The 21,178-nt window shown below is 42.3% G+C and overlaps 1 protein-coding gene across 1 annotated transcript in view; it reads left to right on the top strand.

Annotated features, from left to right (window-relative positions):
- Positions 1-21,178, top strand: part of LOC116973783 (fibropellin-3-like) — a 112,788-nt gene that overhangs the window by 86,747 nt on the left and 4,863 nt on the right. Inside the window, exon 2 of the mRNA XM_033022090.1 lies at positions 18,058-18,251. Coding sequence (XP_032877981.1) covers positions 18,058-18,251 — 194 coding nt within the window. The remainder of the gene's footprint in view (positions 1-18,057; positions 18,252-21,178) is intronic.

The following is a 21,178-nucleotide window of genomic DNA, read 5'->3' as shown; positions in this document are numbered from 1 at the left end:
TTTATGCGCACTGTAAAATGAAAGTGAAAATGAATATGAAACAAAATAAATTATTAACTATGGATAATCTGCCAGGGTAGAATCAATTAGGAGCACAATTTGATGTAGAATTTAAAATGAACACAATGGTATCTGTGAAACAAAATAAAAGTATATATAATGGATTTTTTTCAATATCATTTGCAATTTAATTGAAATAACTCTTGGAATGTTTTTTGTCCAATATTTAATCGGTGGTCCAAGTGTATGAACCTTCATTTGAATTCCATAAGTACAATTTCATAAAAGCATCAGAAATTAATGCTTTGCCTGAGCAATTACTGCAGATATGAGCTGTAAAAACAATCATACAGATTTGATATTCAGACTGTGATGAGCTGACTTATCGCTGCTGAAAAGAGAGTTCGTTTTGGATAACCTCCACACCTTTTAGTTTGTCGTGAAAATCAGCCTGGTTTCCTACTCCTATAGGGGACTACTTTGGAATTCATAGGGTAAGAACACTTAGCTTTGTTGCTCTCAGTCGGTAGACATGTATAGCAGAGGATCACACATCAATAATTATCACTGGAGCTTTTCCAGGGAGTTGATCCAGTCTTTGTTCTGACCCAGAGACATCTAAATATCCTATGCCAACTATAAGTCAAGCATTTTTCTATTGAAAGAATTAGCTGACATGACTTTGCTTTTGCCAAGGGTTGTTCATTGTATACTCAGTGAAGATTAAATAAATTCTCTCCACATCTTTAGTCTTTACTTGAAGCTTGATAGTTTTGTACTTGTGCCCTTTAATTCTACGATCACAGTCCAAATTAAACAGTTTGCTGACAGCTACATTATCATGTCCTTTCTCAGTGTAAAAATATTAATTTGTAGCCTTCTTGGGTCTGAAAAGTAGTTAAATTGTAACAATGTTACAGTGCTGATATGCGCGTGTGTATCTGCGTGAGCCTCCAATTTCCCTCCGGGGATGAATAAAGTTATATCGTATTGTATTGTATTGTAGTAATGCTCAAAAAGAACATATACAAGAATATAGGATTAAAAAACTGCTCATAAATGTCTTGAAATATCTAGAAAAAAATGTATAGTCAATGGAAATATCATACAATACAAGATCAATGGACCATGTCTGGCACCCTTGCACCATTGAGAACGATTTTGTATTCATGTTTAATAAACCACACGGGGAGAGCTGTGCATGCACTCTGCGTGTGCAGTCCTTTCTAAGGCCAATGCCAACTGAAATGCAGATGAGTAAGAATTATAAATTGAAGAATAATTTGGTATTGGTAAAAGGGGTACAGAAAATGCTTATTGGGTCTGTAAGAGTTGTGGTGATCCACTGCACCAATTTTCAAATGAATCGCTTTGATCCAGTTTGTGTCTTGACTCTGCTTCTTATGCTGACCCATCGGAAATTCAGTAGTCCCTGCCACAATTGCTCCCTGTGACAAAGCATTTCAATTTCCAAACATTCTTTATATTTGTCTCACTTCTCAATTTCTTTTCCCGATCATTGTTCATTTGTTAATGATATATTAAGGCCTCTACAATCTGAACAATTTTTTTTTTCCTTTACTTTTATCAAAATTATTTATATCTTTTATCTAAATACCACATATTGGATTCCCATTGGGCCGCCTTTACTGTCGAAATAGAAGTACTAGCATTGTAAATGTCTTTTCATGTCAAAAGATTTTTCATTCTCAATGGGTGTTTCATTGTGTTATTTCTATAGGTTAATTATCTCTTCCAAATTTCACAGTGTAGTATTCTGGTCGTGATCTAGTTATGTGCACTTTTCTAAACCTGGAGTATTATACTTTATACGTTAATTTCTAACATCATAAATAGCTTTAGGTACTTTTATGGATTTATGTCTCGCACTTCCAAGAAAAGAAAGAAAGAGATTGTTATTCATATGGAAGTTTTCAGAACAATCCTGAACATCCCGATCTCGACAGCAGAACACAAAGGATCACCCCTTGCACTGCCATAGACTTCATCAACGGTGTATTTTTGTACTGTGTTCTTTTTTGCAGTCTTATTCTTTTCACTCTCTTATAGGATTTATGTGTAATTTATGTGTAGTTTATGTTTCTGTGTGTTGTCTGTGTCTTTAAAGTCATACAACACAGACACAAGCCCCTCAGCTGAGCTTGCTCATGCCGACCAAGATCTACACATCCCAACTGCCCGTGTTTGGCGCATATCCCGTTAAACCTTACCAATCAATGGATCTGTCCAAATGACTTTTAAATGTTGTTCTTGTGTTAATCCTGGTCTAATTGGAAAGGCTAGGTCCCTAAAATTGAGTAAAGGCTTTGGGGCTGCTAGGTATTTGGTCAATTTAAAAGTGCTTTCTGCACAAATGGGTCAAGCTGCAGAATGGTGCCAGTTTGTCTAGAGCCTAGATTAGAGCTGCATGAAGAGAATGAGAACATCTGCAGACCCTGACAATTTGGTGCAAAATGCATCGAATGGATTGGATAAATGCAAACCAGACATACACTTTGTAAATAATGTTGCAAAGCTTTACTTTGCTGGATGTTGATTGGATTAATTATTGAGCCGTCTGGTTTTCTTGCATATCAGGGCACATTTTGCGATGTTCATTTCCTCTGAGAAACCCTGTTTGAATACAATGTATTAGCCACTGTATTATTGGGTTAGGGAAATGTCCTCATGTATGGGGTTAATCGATATCTGTTATTGGATTGTAACGAGACCACCCCCATGTGGTTCGGCCTCTTGAGGTCCAGGGACCTATAAAAGTCCGCTACCACGAGGTCCTGCGTCAATCTTCTGGGAGAGCGCTTAGGACTGTGTGACCTTCTGCAGTGTCTCTGTTTGAGCGAGGCCAAGAGGGCTTGATCAGGCAGATACGAGGATTGAACCAGGAGTAGTTAGGTACAGTAGTGGGGACTGTAATTGTGTTTTTTCAAAATAGAGTTTAGATTCGCAAGTGCTTGACTCAGTGATTTTTGACTGAAACTAGACGGGGGGAAAGCTTAGAACGAGCAATTTACACTTGTACCTGCCTCAACCACCTCCACTGGCAGCTAACTCCGTATACCCACCACCCACTGTGTGAAAAAATTCAGTCTCAGTTACCTATTAAATTTTTCCCCTCCCATCTTAAACCTGTAACTTCTGCTTCTTCATTTGCCTAGTCTGAGTAAAAAAACTCTTCGTTCACCCTATATATTCACCTCATTATCTTATTAGACACCTCTATAAGATCAACACTCGGGTTCCTGTGCTCCAAGAAATAAAGTCACACCCAATTGAAATACTGCAACTAGTAACAATAAAAGTTTTTTTCTGGATTCTTCTATCCATCACTGATTTGAAGCTATTTTTTTCCTCATGGCAATGTACCATATTTATAAAAATAGAAACATATATTGATTTTACATTAACATATAATAAAGAAAGGGAAGATAATACTCATTATAATGGGACTGAAAAATCACTGACTTGAAACGTTAACTACAGATGCTGCCTGACCTGCTAAGTGCTTCCAGTATTCTCTCTTCCTATTTCAGATTTCCAGGAATTCAGCATTACTTTACTTTCTAACATGGTAATACTTACCCTAATTGGGTCCTAATTAGATAAGTTCAATGGACAGAAGTGCCTATTCTTTGATGAGGTCCCAGAATTCATACAGATTCAACTGAAATTATGTTAAATTGCATAATTTGAATATTTTATTAATGCAGAGTTGTCGACTCCTTCCGCAGAATATTTGGAACATATTACACTGGACAACATTGCAGAGGTCCTTCATTTAGTGATTCCAATTAAATAGGGAACTGCAGCAGCATGTAGAAAATCGAAAGCAATAGAATTTGTGGCTTGCAACACATTGCATTGTATACAGTGAACTTTACCCTTTGGCTTAAAATGCTTACACTGGGACAATGCAAACAGAGAAATTCATGATTTTATTGCACAATTTACACCTAAGTGTAAATTTAAGTAGAACCTCCAGTTCCAAAATACAAATAGAAAATTGTGGAAATACTCAGCTGGTCAGGCCACTTTTGTGGAAAGGGGAAAACAGCTAATGTTTGAGGTTGCAGACCATTCATCAGAATTGGTGAGAAGGCTAAAGAAGCTGGATGCACTGCAGTTAGGTCAGGTCTGAAGAAGGGTTTTGGCCCGAAATGTTGCCTATTTCCTTCGCTCCATAGATGCTGCCGCACCTGCTGAGTTTCTCCAGCACTTTTGTCTACCTGTGCTGCAGTTAGGTTGGGAGACGAGCGTGTCTCTCATAGGTGAAACTGGGGTGGCCATCAGTATATCAGTTTGGTCACTGAGTGAATGGGAGCAGTTAAAGAGTGAGAACATGGAATGAAGAATATGGGCAAAAGAAGGCACACAGCCAAAATGGAGAGCAGAAAGATGTGGACGCAAGTAACTGCAGATCCTGATTTACAAAAAAAGTCCAAAAGTGTTGGAGTAACTCAGCTGGTCAGGCAGCATCTCTGGATTAATGCCAACCCTTCTTCAGACAGATTGTGGTAGAAGGGGCCGGAGAGAAAACTGGAAGAGAGGAGGTGCAGGACAAAGCATGGCGAGTGATGGGTAGAAACAGGTAAAAGGGAATTATTGATAGGTAGATGGTTGATCAAAGATGAAAAGACAAAGCATGTGAAATAAGGATAGATGTTATTTTCCTTTCTTTTCCCCCTCCATCCTCTATTTCACATGGGCCATACCTATTTCTCCCCTTTCATGTATATTTCTTTCTCCAGCTTCACAATTGACACCTCTTCCATCCTCATCTCACTGGCAGCATATTGACACTGGAGAGGGTAGATTAAATGAAAATTCTGTTGGCGTGAGCCTGTATTAGAACAGAGGAAAGGGGCAGGTAGTTTCTTGGAGGACAAGGTTATACAAAAGCTCTGCTCCGGAAATCTCAGAGAAAGACTTGCAGTGATTTGCAGATGGAGGCAAATTGGGGCATAGCTACGCCAAGATATTTGGGGCATCAACGAGACTACCTGAAAGCCTGCACAAATGGTCATCCAGCTCCTGCCTTACACAGGACTCCAAATGGAACAACCTCTGTTTAATAGGCAACACCCGTGAATTTACACGGTGGTGTAGCAGCAGAGTTACTGCTTTACAGCATCAGACCTTTGATCCTGACCCCGGGTACTGTCTGTACGTTCTCCCTGTGACCGACTGTGTTTTCTCCGGGTGACAGTGTTAAAATGCTCCGTGTTGTTCCTGTCCTGTGAATTCATCCTAAACTTCCTCATTCATGTTCTATACTTTAAATGTATTGATACTATCAGTTAATCCCCTCCCAGAGGCAGTAAGTTCATATTGCGCCTTTACTAAAGGTTCCCATTGAATTCCTGATTGGATTTATTATGATCTTATATTTCCGAACAGATTTTCCCACAAATGAAAATACCTTCTCACCACCTGTTGCAACAAACTGCCAAAGGGCCTGTCCCACCAGCATGCGATTGCATGCGTCTAGCGCGACCAAACGTGGTGGCTTGAGGCGTAGGGCCTCGTGGGGCCGGTCCCACTTCCAACCGCGGAGCCGTCTGGAGTTGTGCGGGGCTGGTCCCGACATCATACTCATCAATCAGCTGGGCAGGAGGCGGGCCGACTGAATTTGGACGTCGCACGGCATCGGGCGGTTACGTCATCACGCAACGGCACGCCGGGCAGTGACATCATTGTGCAACACCACGCGCTAGGCTTATGCCGTCAAGACGCTGCATATGGCGTCAAGACGCTGCGTACGGCGTTGAGACGCTGCATACGGCTTCGAGACGCTGCTTATGCCCGTTGAGGCTCTGCGTACGGCCTCAAAGCAGCTGTAGGCCGACAGGCCGTTGTCGCGCGGAACTTTTGGACAGTGTCAGTTTTTCGGACCCTCGTGCGATGTCGGGACCAGTCCCGCACAACTCCATACGGCTCCGGCGTTCGAAGTGGGACCGGCCCCGCGAGGCCGTATGGCTCAAGCGACCACGTTAGGTCGCGCTAGCCGCTTGCAGTCGCATGCTGGTGGGACAGGCCCTTTACTGTTCTATGTAAACTCTTGGGTTCCAAATCAACTTCCTCCTTCCTTTTGAAATAAGCCCCCAGCTTCTTAACAAGTGTAAATACTCAGTCCTAGTGTAATGGTTGTAAATCTTGTGTGCGCCTTCTCTGGTGAGAAATCAGCTCACTGTAATCAGAACTTAAGCGTTGTCTTATTAGTAACAGGTAACTAAATCACAAATTAATTTTCGGCTACAGGTATGTTAGAAATCACAATTTATTACCAGCATCTTTAATCTGCAGCAAATGGTGCAATATACTGTATGTTTTTATTGGGTAAGGTTGAGTAAGCCCATTAGTTTACATCAAATAACCTGGGTAAAAATGTTGCTCTCATCAATAAAAATAGCAATTATTTGTTTCTGTTCCGTCATGTATATGAGTCATTTAGTAACAGTAAAAAATCTTTCCACATACTCTTAAGCATTTGCAAACATCTCAGCAACAGAGATCACCTTGAACATTGTGATCTAAGCTGACCTTAAAAAACTTTGAAGCTTTTCATGGCAGAGAGCTTTTTCTAACATGCAGCCTTTTCTTGTATCAATAAACGTTGCCACGGCGACTTAAGACTTTCTGACCACATACATTTACTCATTGCCCTGCTGTGGTGGTGTTGCTGGAGGTAACGCACCCCAACCCCAAGACAGCACAGCAGAAGTTCCTCAAATTCCAAACACGTTCCTTCATTAATGAACTTAAGTGAGAATGTTCACTGGTGATTCCACCATGTTTAATTTGTTCATAGCTCCACAGTAAAGGAAGGAGTCTGTGCCAACATGCAGAAGACCTAGACAATTTGTTCTTCTGATAGAGAATGTATGCTAAGCAATATTCCTTATTATATGTATTAGTTTATGTTACTTTTATGTTCACAGTTTCGGTCTAGCCCCACAATAGACAATAGGCAATAGGTGCAGGAGTAGGCCATTCAGCCCTTCGAGCCAGCACCGCCATTCAATGTGATCATGGCTGATCATCCTCAATCAGTACCCCGTTCCTGCCTTCTCCTCATATCCCCTGACTCCGCTATTTTTAAGAGCCCTATCGGGGTGGGAGATTGCAACCTTCACGTGGTCAGCCCTGTTTCGACAAATGCAATCAACCCGGTGTACACAATCAAATAAGATCGAGGAGGAGGAGGAGGAGGAGGAGGAGGAGGAGGAGGAGGAGGAGGAGGAGGAGGAGGAGGAGGAGGAGGAGGAGGAGGAGGAGGAGGAGGAGGAGGAGGAGGAGGAGGAGGAGGAGGAGGAGGAGGAGAAGGAGGAGGAGGAGGAGAAGAAGAAGAAGAAGAAGAAGAAGAAGAGGAGCCCTATCTAGCTCTCCCTTGAAAGCATCCAGAGAACCTGCCTCCGCCACCCTCTGTGGCAGAGAATTCCACAGACTCACCACTCTCTGTGAGAAAAGGTGTTTCCTTGTCTCTGTTCTAAATGGCCTTCTCCTTATTTTTAAACTGTTGCCCCTGGTTCTGGACTCCCCCAACATCGGGAACATGTTTCCTGCCTCTAGCACATCCAATCCCTTAACAATCTTATATGTTTCAATGAGATCGCCTTTCATCCTTCTAAACTCCAGAGTGTACAAGCCCAGCTGCTCCATTCTCTCAGCATATGACAGCCCTGCCATCCCGGGATTTAACCTTGTAAACCTAAGCTGCACTCCCTCAATAGCAAGAATGTCCTTCCTCAAATTCGGGGACCAAAACTGCACACACAAGTGTGAACAGGTGCTCTTGACAGGAGAAGCATTGAATGCATTGGCTGTGACATGCATTGCCTACTCCATCATGTCTGCAACATGCCCCAAGCTCACTCTTTATATCCCCATTAAACTCCTCCTTGCCTTCACCTGCTCTTCAAGTGATCAGTTCATCAATAAAGTTAGCCACAACTTGCTTGCAAATGAAAGGTCTTCCGAATTTAATTGCAACACACATCAAACAAACACTGTGGGCAGCACAGTGGAGCAGCAGTAGAGTTACTGCCTTACAGCGGGGTCGATACTGACCACGGGTGCTGTTGGAGTGAAATTTGTATTTTCTCTCTGTGACGGCGTGGATTTTCTCCGGGTGGTTTCCTCCTGCATTCCAAAGAAGTGCAGGTTTGCAGGTTAATTGACGTACACTGTCCCTACTGTGTAGAATAGAACTAGTATGCAGGTGATCGCTGGTTGGTGTATACTCGGTGGGCAAATGGCCTGTTTCCATGCTGTTTCTCTAAACAAAACTTATCTAAACGCATCTTTCATTGGCACCACTTGTTTCTCTCTTCTCATTTGCTGCCTGACCTACTGAGCATGTCCAGCTTTCCCCATTTTAATTTCAGATTTCCAGTATTTGCAGTTTATTTATTTTTCAGGTAGAATGACTGCAGTTGAGCAATTTATTAATAACATAAATTATTAAATTAAACTATGTTAGCATATTTTAACTTTTTTTCTATTTGACCAATATTATATGCACAAAAGAGGATATTTTACCATTTCATTGATGATATGACATTTTCTTTTCTAGGGTTCCTGTTGTTTTTTGTTTTGTTTATTATATTGATTTTAATTTATTATACATTATCTATGTGTATTGTGTTAAATGCCTGTTATGTTGCTGCAAGTAAGAATTTCATTGCTCCATTGTTGGTACATATGCCAATTAAACACCCTTGCTTCTTGACAGTAGAAAATCACAATATATATAGTTTTAAGTGTAAGTTTTCTTCGACCTTCCAGTTCTTAATACCTGTTATATGATTAAACAATTATCACCTCCTGTTAAGCTTTAAAACCAGCAGTTATAATATTTTATAAAGGCATTTAGCAGCCAAAAAGAGTCTCTAAATTGGAAGGTCTTGAGATTGTGTTGTGCACATGAGTCCCTAAGATGGTCAGACCCTGCAAAACACAGTTTTGGAAACGTCAATTGATGAACATTTCCTTTCTCTCAACTTTATATTCTTGATATTCAGGTGAATTGAATTGAATTGAATATTTCATTGTCACATGTGACAAGTCACAGTGAAATTCTTAGCTTGCATACCCAGGTATGCAAATAGTCGTCCATAAAGGGCGAGTTATAAAGTACCCCTACGGCAGGTCCCCCTTTGTTCTTTACCCTCCCTCATGGTGGTCCCCCCACACCGGTTCCACCTTTATTCCTTCCATTGGCAGTGGCGTCCTCACTTCCGCATGCCCGTCCTCATCCATCGATCGGTGCCATCATCGACCCCCGCTCTGACCTCTCCATTAACGCTGCCGGGTCCTCTCCAGACGCCTCCATGGTGTCAACTCAGGCCCCTTCCATGGGCTCTGCAGACCCAGACACTGATGGCCACGGGCTTCATCGACCTGCGAAGCTCCACCTCCGACCTATGAGGCTCTGGCCCGCAATGCCTGGGGTCTGACCTGCGTGGCTCTAACTCCAACTCGCGAGGCTCCGGCCAGCGAGGCCCAGACCGTGAGGCACCGGCCCCTGTCTTCTCTGTGGCACCTCCGGAAGGTGTCAGTCCAGTGGCACTACCGGAAGGTGGCAAGAGGCCTAACAAAATGTTCAGTGTAGTTCAAGTTCTGCAACAAAGCTCAAGCTCTCTTTCATTTTCGACTCAACAGTAAGTTAAAACATAATCTGAGGCACAAATAGAATTTTTTGTTTAATTTTATTTCTTCAAGATTTAGTATCTGAAAATCACTGGAAAGTCCAAGAATTATAGCCCATCCTGTATTGCCATTGAGAAGGTAGTGTTGAGCTGCCTTCTTGCACTGTTGCAGAGTGTGCCCCCACAATGGTGTTGAGGTTCAGCTCCAGGATTTAGACCCAGTGATGATGAATGTCTGGCAATGTATTTCAAAGTCAGATGATGTGCAACTTGGAGGGGGACCCACTGGTGGTATTGTTGTGTAATAAGCAACTGCAGATGCTGGTTTAAATCGAAGATAGACACAAAAAGCTGAAGTAACTCAGCAGTCAACTCAGGCACCATCTATGGAGAGAAGGAATGGGTGATGTTTCGGGTCGAGACCCTTCTTCAGACTGGTTAGGGATAAGGGAAATGAGAGATATAGACGGTGGATGAAAGATATGCAAAAAGTAACAATGATAAAGGAAACAGGCAATTGTAAGCTGTTTGTAGGGTGAAAACGAGCAGCTAGTGAAACTTGAGTGGGGAGGGTTTGAGAGAGGGAATGCCAGGGCTACCTGAAGTGAGATAAATCAATATTCATACCACTGGGCTGTAAGCTGCCCAAGCAAAATATGAGATGCAGTTCCTCCAAATTGCGTTTCGCCTCACTCTGACGATGGAGGAGACCATGAACAGAAAGGTCAGTGTAGGAATGGGAAGGAGAATTAAAGTGTCCAGCAACCGGGAGATCAGGTAGGTTCATGCGGGCTGAGCAAAGGTGTTCCGCGAAACCATCACCTAGTCTGCGTTTGGTCGCGCCGATGTATAAGAGTCCACATCTTGAACAACGGATACAGTAGATGAGGTTGGAGGAGGTGCAAGTGAACCTCTGCCTAACCTGAAAGGACTGCCGGGATCCCTGAACAGAGTCGAGGAAGGAGGAATAGCGACAGGTGTTGTATCTTCTGCAGTTGCAGGGGAAGGTACCTGGGGAGGGGGTGGTTTGGATGGGAAGGGATGAGTTAACCAGGGAGTTGTGGAGGGAATGGTCTCTGCGGAAGGCAGAAAGGGATGGAGATGGGAAAATGTGGCTAGTGGTGGGATCCCATTTGAGGTGGCGAACTTTTTGGAGGATTATGTGTTGTATGCAAAGGCTGATGGGTTGGAAAGTAAGGATTAGGGGGACTGTCTCTGTTGCGACTAGGGGGAGGGGGAGCAAAGATGGAACTGCGGGGTGCCAAGGAGACTCGAGTGAGGGCCTTATCTATGATGGGAATGGGGAACCCGTATTCCCTAAAGAGTGAGGACATCTCGGATGTTCTAGTATGGAACACCTCATCTTGGCACAGATGTGGCGTAGACGGAGGAATTGGGAATAAGGAATAGAGTCTTTAAAGGAAGCAGGGTGGGGAGAAGTGTAGTCGAGATAGTTGTGGGAGTCAGTGGGTTTGTAATATACGTCAATCAATAGTCTATTTCTTGTGATGGAGACTGTGAGATCATGAAAGGGGAGGGAGCTGTCGGAGATTGTCCAAGTAAATTTGAGTGCAGGATGAAAATTGGTGGTGAGGTTGATGAAATCCATGAGTTCTGCATGGGTGCAGCAGGTAGCACCGATGCAGTCATCAATGTAACGGAGATAGAGTTTGGGGATAGGGCCAGTGTATGCCTGTGATAATTGCTCATTTCTAAGCTTCCCCCCAGTCTAGTTTCAGTAAAAACACTGAACCAAACACTTGAAACAACTAATCTTTATTTTACCAAAAGCGCATTACAGTGCAACTACTGTACCTATCCCACCGCGGGTTCGATCCTCGTGTCTGCCTGTTCAAGCCCTCTAGGCCTCGCTCAGACAGAGACACTCCAGAGGTTCACGCAGTCCTAAGTGTTCACCCAGAAGATTGACGCTGAGCCTCGTGATGAGAAGAACTTTTTTCACACAGAGAGTGGTGAATCTCTGGAACTCTCTGCCACAGAGGGTAGTCGAGGCCAGTTCATTGGCTATATTTAAGAGTGAGTTAGATGTGGCCCTTGTGGCTAAGGGGATCAGAGGGTATGGAGAGAAGACAGGTACGGGATACTGAGTTGGATGATCAGCCATGATCATATTGAATGGCGGTGCAGGCTCGAAGGGCCGAATGGCCTACTCCTGCACCTAATTTCTATGTTTCTATGTTTCTATGTGATAGTGGACTTTTATATGTCCCGGGACCTCGAGGGGCAGGAGCACACGGGGGTGGTCTCTTAATAACCCAATTACAGATATTGATTAACCCCAAACATAGCAGACATCCCCTTAACCCAATGACACAACAGCTCAATACATTGTGTAAGAAAGAAAGCTCTCGAAGAAAGCTAACAAGAACAAATATTGAAACATGTGCCCCGAGATTCAAACAATTTCTCCAAGGCTCAACAGTTCGACCAATCATCAATAACAGGATGACCGTCTTGCGACATTATTTATACTGTTTATAATACTTTTGCACCGAACAAATAGAAATGATGCATTTAAGGTTAGTTTGCAAAACCAATATACATGTTATCAATTTAAGAGAAACATGGAGAACACCTGGACCCCTTACCATCCAGCATATCAGTCTGAGCCTAGACTGGCTGGTGCCAATCAAAGCCTGTAAAGTTCAGCTGACAAGGGTTAAGCAATTCTAACAAGTGCAGGGATCCTCCATTTTATGGTGTCTTTAATTTAGCCAATATTAACACCTGGAACAGGGATCGTTCAACATACCCTACAAAGATGCAAGCAGGGTGTATAGCAGACCTATCCATATAGGATTCCCTGATTGTGCCACGGACTTACATATGGGTATCCTTTTAGGAGATGCAAAAATAAATGTTCTGAGTGTGTTGGATGTCTCCTTTTATATAGGTCTGCAATTTATGGAAATTGCAGCTTGGGAGGCACTGTATAATGTTGGATGCCACTGCACACGCCTGCGATCGTCGGCAGTCTCTCCCTTTATATACTATTTAATTGCGGATCCATCAAATCCTCTTTCTTCCTTCCCACTCATGCTCTTCACCTTCCTCTGATGAAAGGAAGACTCACATTTATCTTGTATACAGTGTTGGGTTATCATAAAGATCTTTACAGCAAATCGAATGCTTTTTGAAATTGATTTATGCAATCATTTTTGCACAGCAGGATTCCACAAACTGCAGGAGGATTATAGACTGCTTATATGCCTTTGTGATGACTGTGGAGAAATTAAATCTGATAATTGCACCTATCAGAACACATCCATTCTTTTTAGAAATTTGCGGCTAGATAGGATTAATGCATATTCTAAGTTTGGATGCCCTGCCACAGGAACGATGCCACTCTATTAAAAAAGAGTGCACAGAAGATTTATGAAGATGTTGCCGGGAATCCAGTGCTTTAGGATGGAAGGCTATGACTTTATTTCTTGGAGTACAGGAGGATGAGGGGTGATATTACAGAAGAGTACAATATCATGACGGGCATGGTAAATGCACAGTCTTTTAGCCAAGGTTAGGAAATCAAGAACTAGAGAGCATGGATTTAAGGTGAGAGAGGAAAGGTTTAATTGGAACCTGAGGGGCAGCCTTTGGACACAGAGAGTGGCAGGTATATGGAATGTGCAATTTAATTTAGTTTAGTTTAGAAATACAGCATGGAAACAGGCCCTTTGGCCTACCGAGCCCATGCCGACCACTAATCAGCCATACACTAGTTTTATCCTACACATTAGGGACAATTTACAGAGCTCAATTCACCAACAAACCTGCCCGTCTTTGGAACATGGGTGGAAACTGGAGCACCCGGTGAAAACCCACGTGGTCACAGAGAGAACGTATAAACTGCATACAGCCAACACACAGTCAGGATCGAACCCTGGTCTCGGACGCTGTGAGGCAGGAACTCTGCTGTTGAAGCAGCCACAATGACAACATTTAAAAGTCATTTGTCAGGGACATGGATTGAAAAGTTGTGAAGTGTATGGGCCATACACAGGCAAATGGGACAACTTTAGATGGGACATCTTGGTTGGCAAGGGTAAGATGGGCCCTTGGATCTATTCCATGCTGATGGCTCTATTTTCATGATATTTACATCAACTGGAATAGGTGTCAGGAATATTAACAATTTATCTAAAGACAGAACTTCCAGAGTATTGTGATAGTGTCATAATGTGTGGGGAATTCCATTCTGGTGTCCAGTGAATCCCGAGGTTAAGTTAAGGAATGGGTGACATTTCGGGTCGAGACCCTTCTTCAGTCTGAACCCGTAACATCTCCCATTCCTTCTCTCCAGAGATGCTGCCTGTCCCGCTGAGTTATTCCAGCATTTTGTGTCCACCTTTGATTTAAACCAGCATCTGCAGTTCTTTCCTACACGTTAAATAATCCTTGCCAGAAGTTACCCATTGAGTCCCATATGCATGACTTGTGATGTTTGAATTAATGCACGTTTTCATAGTCAACTTCATCTCATCTTCTTGTTAATGGAGTTTGAATGTTGACAGTCTTGAGGGTATATAACCCAGCCTAACCTGACTTCAACTCTCTGCACTAACAAGTATTTACTTGATACCAATCAATCATGAAAACTGTAACACATTTTTATCTTTTTTCTGGTCCATGAGGTGTTGCCCTACATGTAATTAGGCGGCCAAGCACGAACCTTTCAGATTCAACTAGCTCAAGAAAACGTTGGTGTAATATTTTTTTGTGTCTTGGCTGTAAAATGGCCAGGTGTGCTGAGGAATGGTTGATGGAATTTAATACAGAGAAATGTGAGGTGTTACATTTTGGGATGTCTAACAAGGGCAGGACCTACACAATAAATGGTAGGCCTCTGGGTAGTGTTGTAGAGCAAAGGGATCCAGGAGTACAGGTGCATGGTGCCTTGAAGGTCGAGTCGCAGGTAGATAAGGTGGTCAAAAAGGCTTTTGGCACATTTTCCTTCATCAGTCAGACTATTGAGTATAGAAGTTGGGAGGTCATGTTGCAGTTGTATAGACGTTGGTGAGACCGCATTTAGAGTATTTTGTTCAGTTCTGGGCACCATCTTTATAGGACAGATATTGTCAAACTTGAAAGGGTTCAGAGAAGATTTACGAGAATGTTGCCAGGACTAGAGGGTCTGAGCTATAGGGAGAGGTTGAGTAGGCTGGTTCTCTGTTCCTTGGAGCGCAGGAGGATGAGGAGTGATATTATAGAGGTGTATAAAATCATGAGAGAAATAGATTGGGTAGATACACAGAATCTCTTGCCCACAGTAGTGGAATCGAGAACCAGAGGACATAGGTTCAAGGTGAAGGGGAAAAGAGTTAATAGGAATCTGACGGGTAGCATTTTCACACAAAGGGTGGTGGGTGTATGGAACAAGCTGCCAGAGGAGGTAGTTGTGGCCTGGACTATCCCAACATTTAAGAAACAGTTAGACAGGTACATGGATAGGACAAGTTTGGAGGGATATGGACCAAGCGCAGGCAGGTGGGACTAGTGTAGCTGGGACACATTGGCCAGTGTGGGCAAGTTGGGCCGAAGGGCCTGTTTCCACACTGTATCACTCTATGACTAAATGACTCTAAAATGCTCAGAGGAATTGCTGATGACCCAGTAAACTTGACCCTTTCATCGTGGATTTCTATTATGTAGCAATTTTCTGACATGCCGTTGCAAAGTCTATCCTGCACTGGTCTTGCCTTGGCATACAATTTAAAAGTTTAACAGTTTTTGTCATTATGCTCCCTTAAGGCTGACAGACCCAATAATCCATACATTTCATAAACTGCGTGTGGTTCCTTTGTTAAAACCCTTAAGGCATAATGGAAGAATTTCCAGTTCCAAAAATTGGAAATTGGTGCATGATTTGAATTACCCAGGAGGAAAGTTCAAGCCAACTTGTGTCCAAGTGAGTAGAACAAGAAAAACATTGCACTCAAGTTTCCTAACCCTTTGTGATTGTCTATCGGTTCTTTGCTCTAACATTTCTTTGCTTGTGGCAATTTCTTCACTTCCATGCTAACGAGACAATATTCTGTAGTAACACATTAAGCCCAGAATTCTACATGTAGTCAGAAGCAATATATGCTCTAGTGCTTGAGCATTGTTTTTCCTTATCCCTACTGAAGCCGGCTCTGCATTTGCTGCTTCTTTGAATTTTAAAACATCACAATGAGTCACTTTAAAAATTGAAGGCATAACCAATTGTCGGTTCTTTAACATGCAGTGGCTGGTGCACTATTTGGTAAATGATTTTGACTCTCTACCATATCTATGCCTCCAATAATTTTATATACCTTCCATCAGGTCTTCCCTCAGCCTCCGACTCTTCAGAGAAAATAATTCAAGTTTGTCCAAGCTCTCCATATAGCTAATACCTTCTATTCCAGGTGTCATTCTGGTAAACTTCTACACCTTCTCCAAAGCCTCCACGTCCTTTCTGTACTGGGATGTCCTGAACTGAACACAATTCTCCAAATGCAGCCTAATTAAAGTTCTATAAATATACAATATTACTTCCTTACTCTTATATGTCCAGAGTGTTTTATTGTCATATGCCCCAAAACAAAAACAATGAAGTTCCTACTTGCAATAGTACAACATAGTGGGTCTCTGATGATACTGGTTGCTCTTTTAAGGTATCGACTCCTTTAGATCCCTTTGATAGTGGGGAGTGTTCACCACTTTTGCAATTTTCTTTGTTTCTGGGTTTTTGAGTTGCCAAACCAGGCCGTGATGCAACAAGTCGATCTGCTTTCTACTGTACACATATAGAAGTTCAAGAGATATTCAGTGCCCTGACAGATTAAGTCATGCATAACCTATGCCTTCTTTACCAATCTATCCACTTGTGTTGCCACTTTCAAGGAGATGTGAAGTTGGACCCCAAAATCCCTCTGCACATCAATACTGTTGAAGGTCTTGTCATTAACTGTTTAATTTCCAGTTACAATGGACTTCCCAAAGTTACACATTTCACAATTACTCAGATTAAATGCCACCTGTCATTTCTCTGACCATATCGGTAATCTAGATGTATATATGTTGTACACACTGATAATTTTCCTCACTGTCTGAAAATCCATCAATTTTGGTGTTGCTACAAACTCAGGAAACAACCCATCACCCATCTACATATACATCCAAGATGTTTGTATATATTGCAAACAACAGAGATCTAAGCACAGATCCCTGTGGAACTCCTCTGGTCAGAGACCTCCAGCCAGAATAATACTCTACCCCCACCACCCTCTACTTTCTATGGACAATGAACTGGTTCTGAATCCAAACATAACCGTGAATTCTTCTGGAAAATACCTTACTAATGATATAGGATTCTTCATGGTAGCTAGTCTGCTGGCCAGCCTGCCAATTGAAAAATTATAGATAGACGCAATAAGCTGGAGTAAGTCAGCGGGTCAGGCAGCCTTTCTGGAGAAAAGGAGTAGGTGACGTTGAGTGTCGAGACCCTCCTTCAGATTCAAATCATGGTGGCTGTTAACAATGATAATGTAATAAATATGGAATACTTTAATCTTCATATAGATTGAGAAATTCAATTTGGCAAAGAAAGCCTTCAGAATGATTTAACAGATTGTATCCCATTTGGTTTCTTAGAACAATGCTTTGTGGACTCATATAAACAGACTTAATTAGATCCTGTTGTTTGTCACAAAGCAGGGATAATTAGTAATCTCATCATAAATGATACTCTGGGGAATAGTTATTGTAATATCATAGAATCTCATATTCATTTTGACAGTGGCAAACACGTTGAAAACCAGAATTTAAACAAAGCTGAAATAAATGCAATTAAATGGGCATGAAAGAAGCAATTTTTAGATATAAGATAAAACATTTCTGCACACAGAGGGTTGTGAATTTTCAGAATTTTCCACTTCCGAGTGTGATGGATTCTTAATTGTTAACTTGATTCAACATGGAGATCATTGATTACTCAAACTATGGGTATAATGGCAGTGGAGGACTTTGGATCATCAATAAACAATGATGGACAATGCTCAAAGTACCTTCTGGCCTAATGCCAGAGCAGGCATTGTTGCTCATGCCAAGAGAGAGGTAATTTGTGACTCACTCGGTTAGCGGAGATGTTTATTTCTGCAATGAGTGTATTTGTTGCATTGTATTTCATTGAATGTCAGACCATCTTCTACTTTCCTTTTGTATTGTCAAATGAAACTGGTTTGTTCAATATATCAGAAACATCTTACAGGCTTCCTTCTGAAAATTGTTCTTAAGGAAATTGTTCTTAAGCTATCAAGCTGACATTACATTGACAAAAGTACTTCAAATGGAGCAATGACTAAGCTTTCAATTTATTTTCCTAAACAAACTGTGATGCTGTCTTTTAAAGGCGCCTTTTGTGAGGAGATGATGAGGTACTGTGATTTGCTGCCATGTTTCAATGGGGGACTGTGTCAGGACACAATGTCAGAATATATCTGTGATTGCCCAGCCGGCTTCATTGGACACAACTGCGAGATCAATATGGATGAGTGCTCCTCACAACCTTGCCTGAACGGAGGTTCATGCTTCGATGGAATAAATGTAAGTGTGGTTCATCTTGCAAGGGAAAGAGAACGAAATATAACAATTGAAATGCTTAAGGTTAATCTAGGATCACTTGAGCCTTTGCCACTTTCATGGCATTCTCTCCTCCAACCAATTTCATCTTCAGCTCTTCAAAGGCTTGGTTCCCTTGCTTTAAATGTGTACTAACATAGAAACATAGAAACATAGAAAGTAGGTGCGAGAGTAGACCACCAGGTCCGTCGAGCCCGCACCGCCATTCGCTCATGGCTGAACACTAAACAGACACACTTACCCACAAACAGTAGACACAAGACACAGAACACAAGACACTACCCTCCCCTTTATACCGCTATCACCCCTCTCCACCCCAAGAACCTCGTGATCTCCTGGGGGAGGCAAAAAAACGGATAAAAACCCAGGTCCAATTCGGGAAAAAAATCCGGGAAATTCCTCTCCGACCCCAATCCAGGCGATCGACACTTGTCCAGGAGATCACTCAGGTCTTACTATACTAACCATACCTAGGTCCATATCCCTGCCCTCTCCCCGTAGCCCCTTATCCCCTTGGCAGCTAAAAAACCATCTATTTTAGTCTTAAATATATTTAAAGTTTCTGCTTCCACTGCTCCCTGGGGCAGTGAATTCCATAAATTAACCACCCTCTGGGTGAAGAAGTTCTTCCTCATCTCAGTTTTAAAAGAGCCCCCCCTTATTCTGCAACTATGTCCCCTAGTTCTAGTTTCCCCGATCATTGGGAACATCCTCGGTGCATCCACCCGATCAAGGCCCCTCACGATCTTATATGTTTCAATGAGATCGCCTCTCATTCTTCTAAACTCCAAAGAGTAGAGTTCCAGCCTACTTAACCTTTCCTCATATGTCAATCCCCTCATTGCAGGAATTAATCTTGTAAACCTTCGCTGCACTGCCTCCAGGGCTAGTACATCCTTTCTTAAGTATGGACCCCAGAACTGTACACAGTATTCCAAATGTGGTCTCACTAACACTGTGTACAGCTGCAGCAAGACCTCCGTGTTTTTATACTCAATCCCCCTAGCAATAAAGGCCAAAACTCCATTGGCCTTCCTGATTGCTTGCTGCACCTGCATACTAACTTTTAGTGATTCATGTACTAATACCCCTAGATCCCTTTGCGTTGCATTACAACGCAGCTCCTCCTCATTTAGAAAATAACTTGCCCTATCATTTTTTTTCCCAAAGTGAATGACTTCACATTTATTAGTATTAAATTTCATCTGCCAAGTTGTTGCCCACTCACCTAGCTTATCTATATCCTTTTGCAGACTCTTCCTATCCTCCTCATCCCCTACTTTTCCTCCCATTTTTGTATCGTCCGCAAATTTTGATATATTACACTTGGTTCCCTCCTCCAAATCATTTATATAAATTGTGAACAACTGGGGTCCCAGCACCGACCCTTGCGGAACCCCGCTAGTTACCGGTTGCCATCCCGAGTATGAACCATTTATCCCCACTCTCTGCTTCCTATTTGTTAGCCAATCCTCTACCCATGCTAATATATTACCCCCAATCCCATAATTTTTTATTTTTAGCAATAGTCTCTTATGTGGCACCTTGTCAAAAGCCTTTTGGAAGTCCAAGTATACCACATCCACCGGTTCCCCTTTATCCACCCGGGTTGTTACTTCCTCAAAGAATTCGAGCAGATTCGTTAAACAGGACTTCCCCTTCACAAAACCATGCTGGTTCTGTCCGATGAAGTCATGTTTATCCAAGTGCCCCGTTAGTGTTTCTTTAATAATTGTCTCTAACATTTTACCCACCACCGATGTTAGACTAACCGGTCTATAGTTACCCGCCTTCTGTTTACTTCCTTTTTTAAATATAGGTGTTACATTGGCCATTTTCCAATCCACTGGGACCGTTCCTGCCTCCAGGGAGTTTTGGAAAATTATCACCAATGCATCCACAATCCCCACCGCTATCTCCCTCAAGACCCTTGGATGTAATCCATCAGGCCCAGGGGATTTATCCTCCTTCAGTCTCATTAATTTCCCTAATACCACCTCCTTGGTGATCTTAATAGTATTTAGCTCCTCCATTCCTACCGCCCCCTGTTTATCCAGCGTTGGAATATTTTTTGTGTCTTCTATGGTGAAGACTGATACAAAATACTCGTTTAATGCCTTTGCCATTTCCATGTTCCCCACCAACAACTCTCCAGTCTCACCCTCCAATGGACCAACGTTCACCTTAGCCACCCTTTTTCTTTTTATATAGCTATAAAAACTCTTACTATTAGTTTTTATGTTGTTCGCTAAATTCCTTTCATAGTCTATTTTCCCCGTCTTAATTAATCTCTTAGTTATTTTTTGCTGACCTTTAAATGCTTCCCAATTCTCTACCCTCCCACTATCTCTGGCTACCTTATATGCCCTTGCCTTCAGCCGAATACTATCCTTTATAGTTTTACTGAGCCATGGCTGACTGTTCTTACCCTTACCCCTTTTTTTCTTCATAGGAATAAATTTTTCTTGAAGGTTATACAGTATACCCTTAAACGTACACCACTGCTCATGTACCGTCTTATTCTTGAGTCTGCTATCCCAGTCAACTTTGATCAGCTCAGTCCTCATACCTTCATAATCCCCCTTATTTAGACTAAGCACCCTAGCCTGAGTTTCAACCTGCTCCCCTTCTATTTGAATATGGAATTCGACCATATTGTGGTCACTTGTTCCCAACGAGTCCCTAACTATGACATTTTTAATTAATCCTGCTTCATTACACAGGACCAGATCCAAGATTGCCTCCCCCCTTGTCGGTTCTGTGACATACTGTTCTAGGAACCCGTCTCTAATACATTCTATAAACTCTTCCTCTAGTCTACCCTGCCCAGTTTGGTTTGCCCAATTAATATGAAAATTGAAGTCCCCCATGATTACAGCAGTTCCCTTTTT

This window comes from Amblyraja radiata, chromosome 5 (genome assembly GCF_010909765.2).
Source record: "Amblyraja radiata isolate CabotCenter1 chromosome 5, sAmbRad1.1.pri, whole genome shotgun sequence".
In the NCBI taxonomy this organism is placed as follows: domain Eukaryota; kingdom Metazoa; phylum Chordata; class Chondrichthyes; order Rajiformes; family Rajidae; genus Amblyraja; species Amblyraja radiata.
This window is presented reverse-complemented; position numbering and strand designations above follow the sequence as displayed.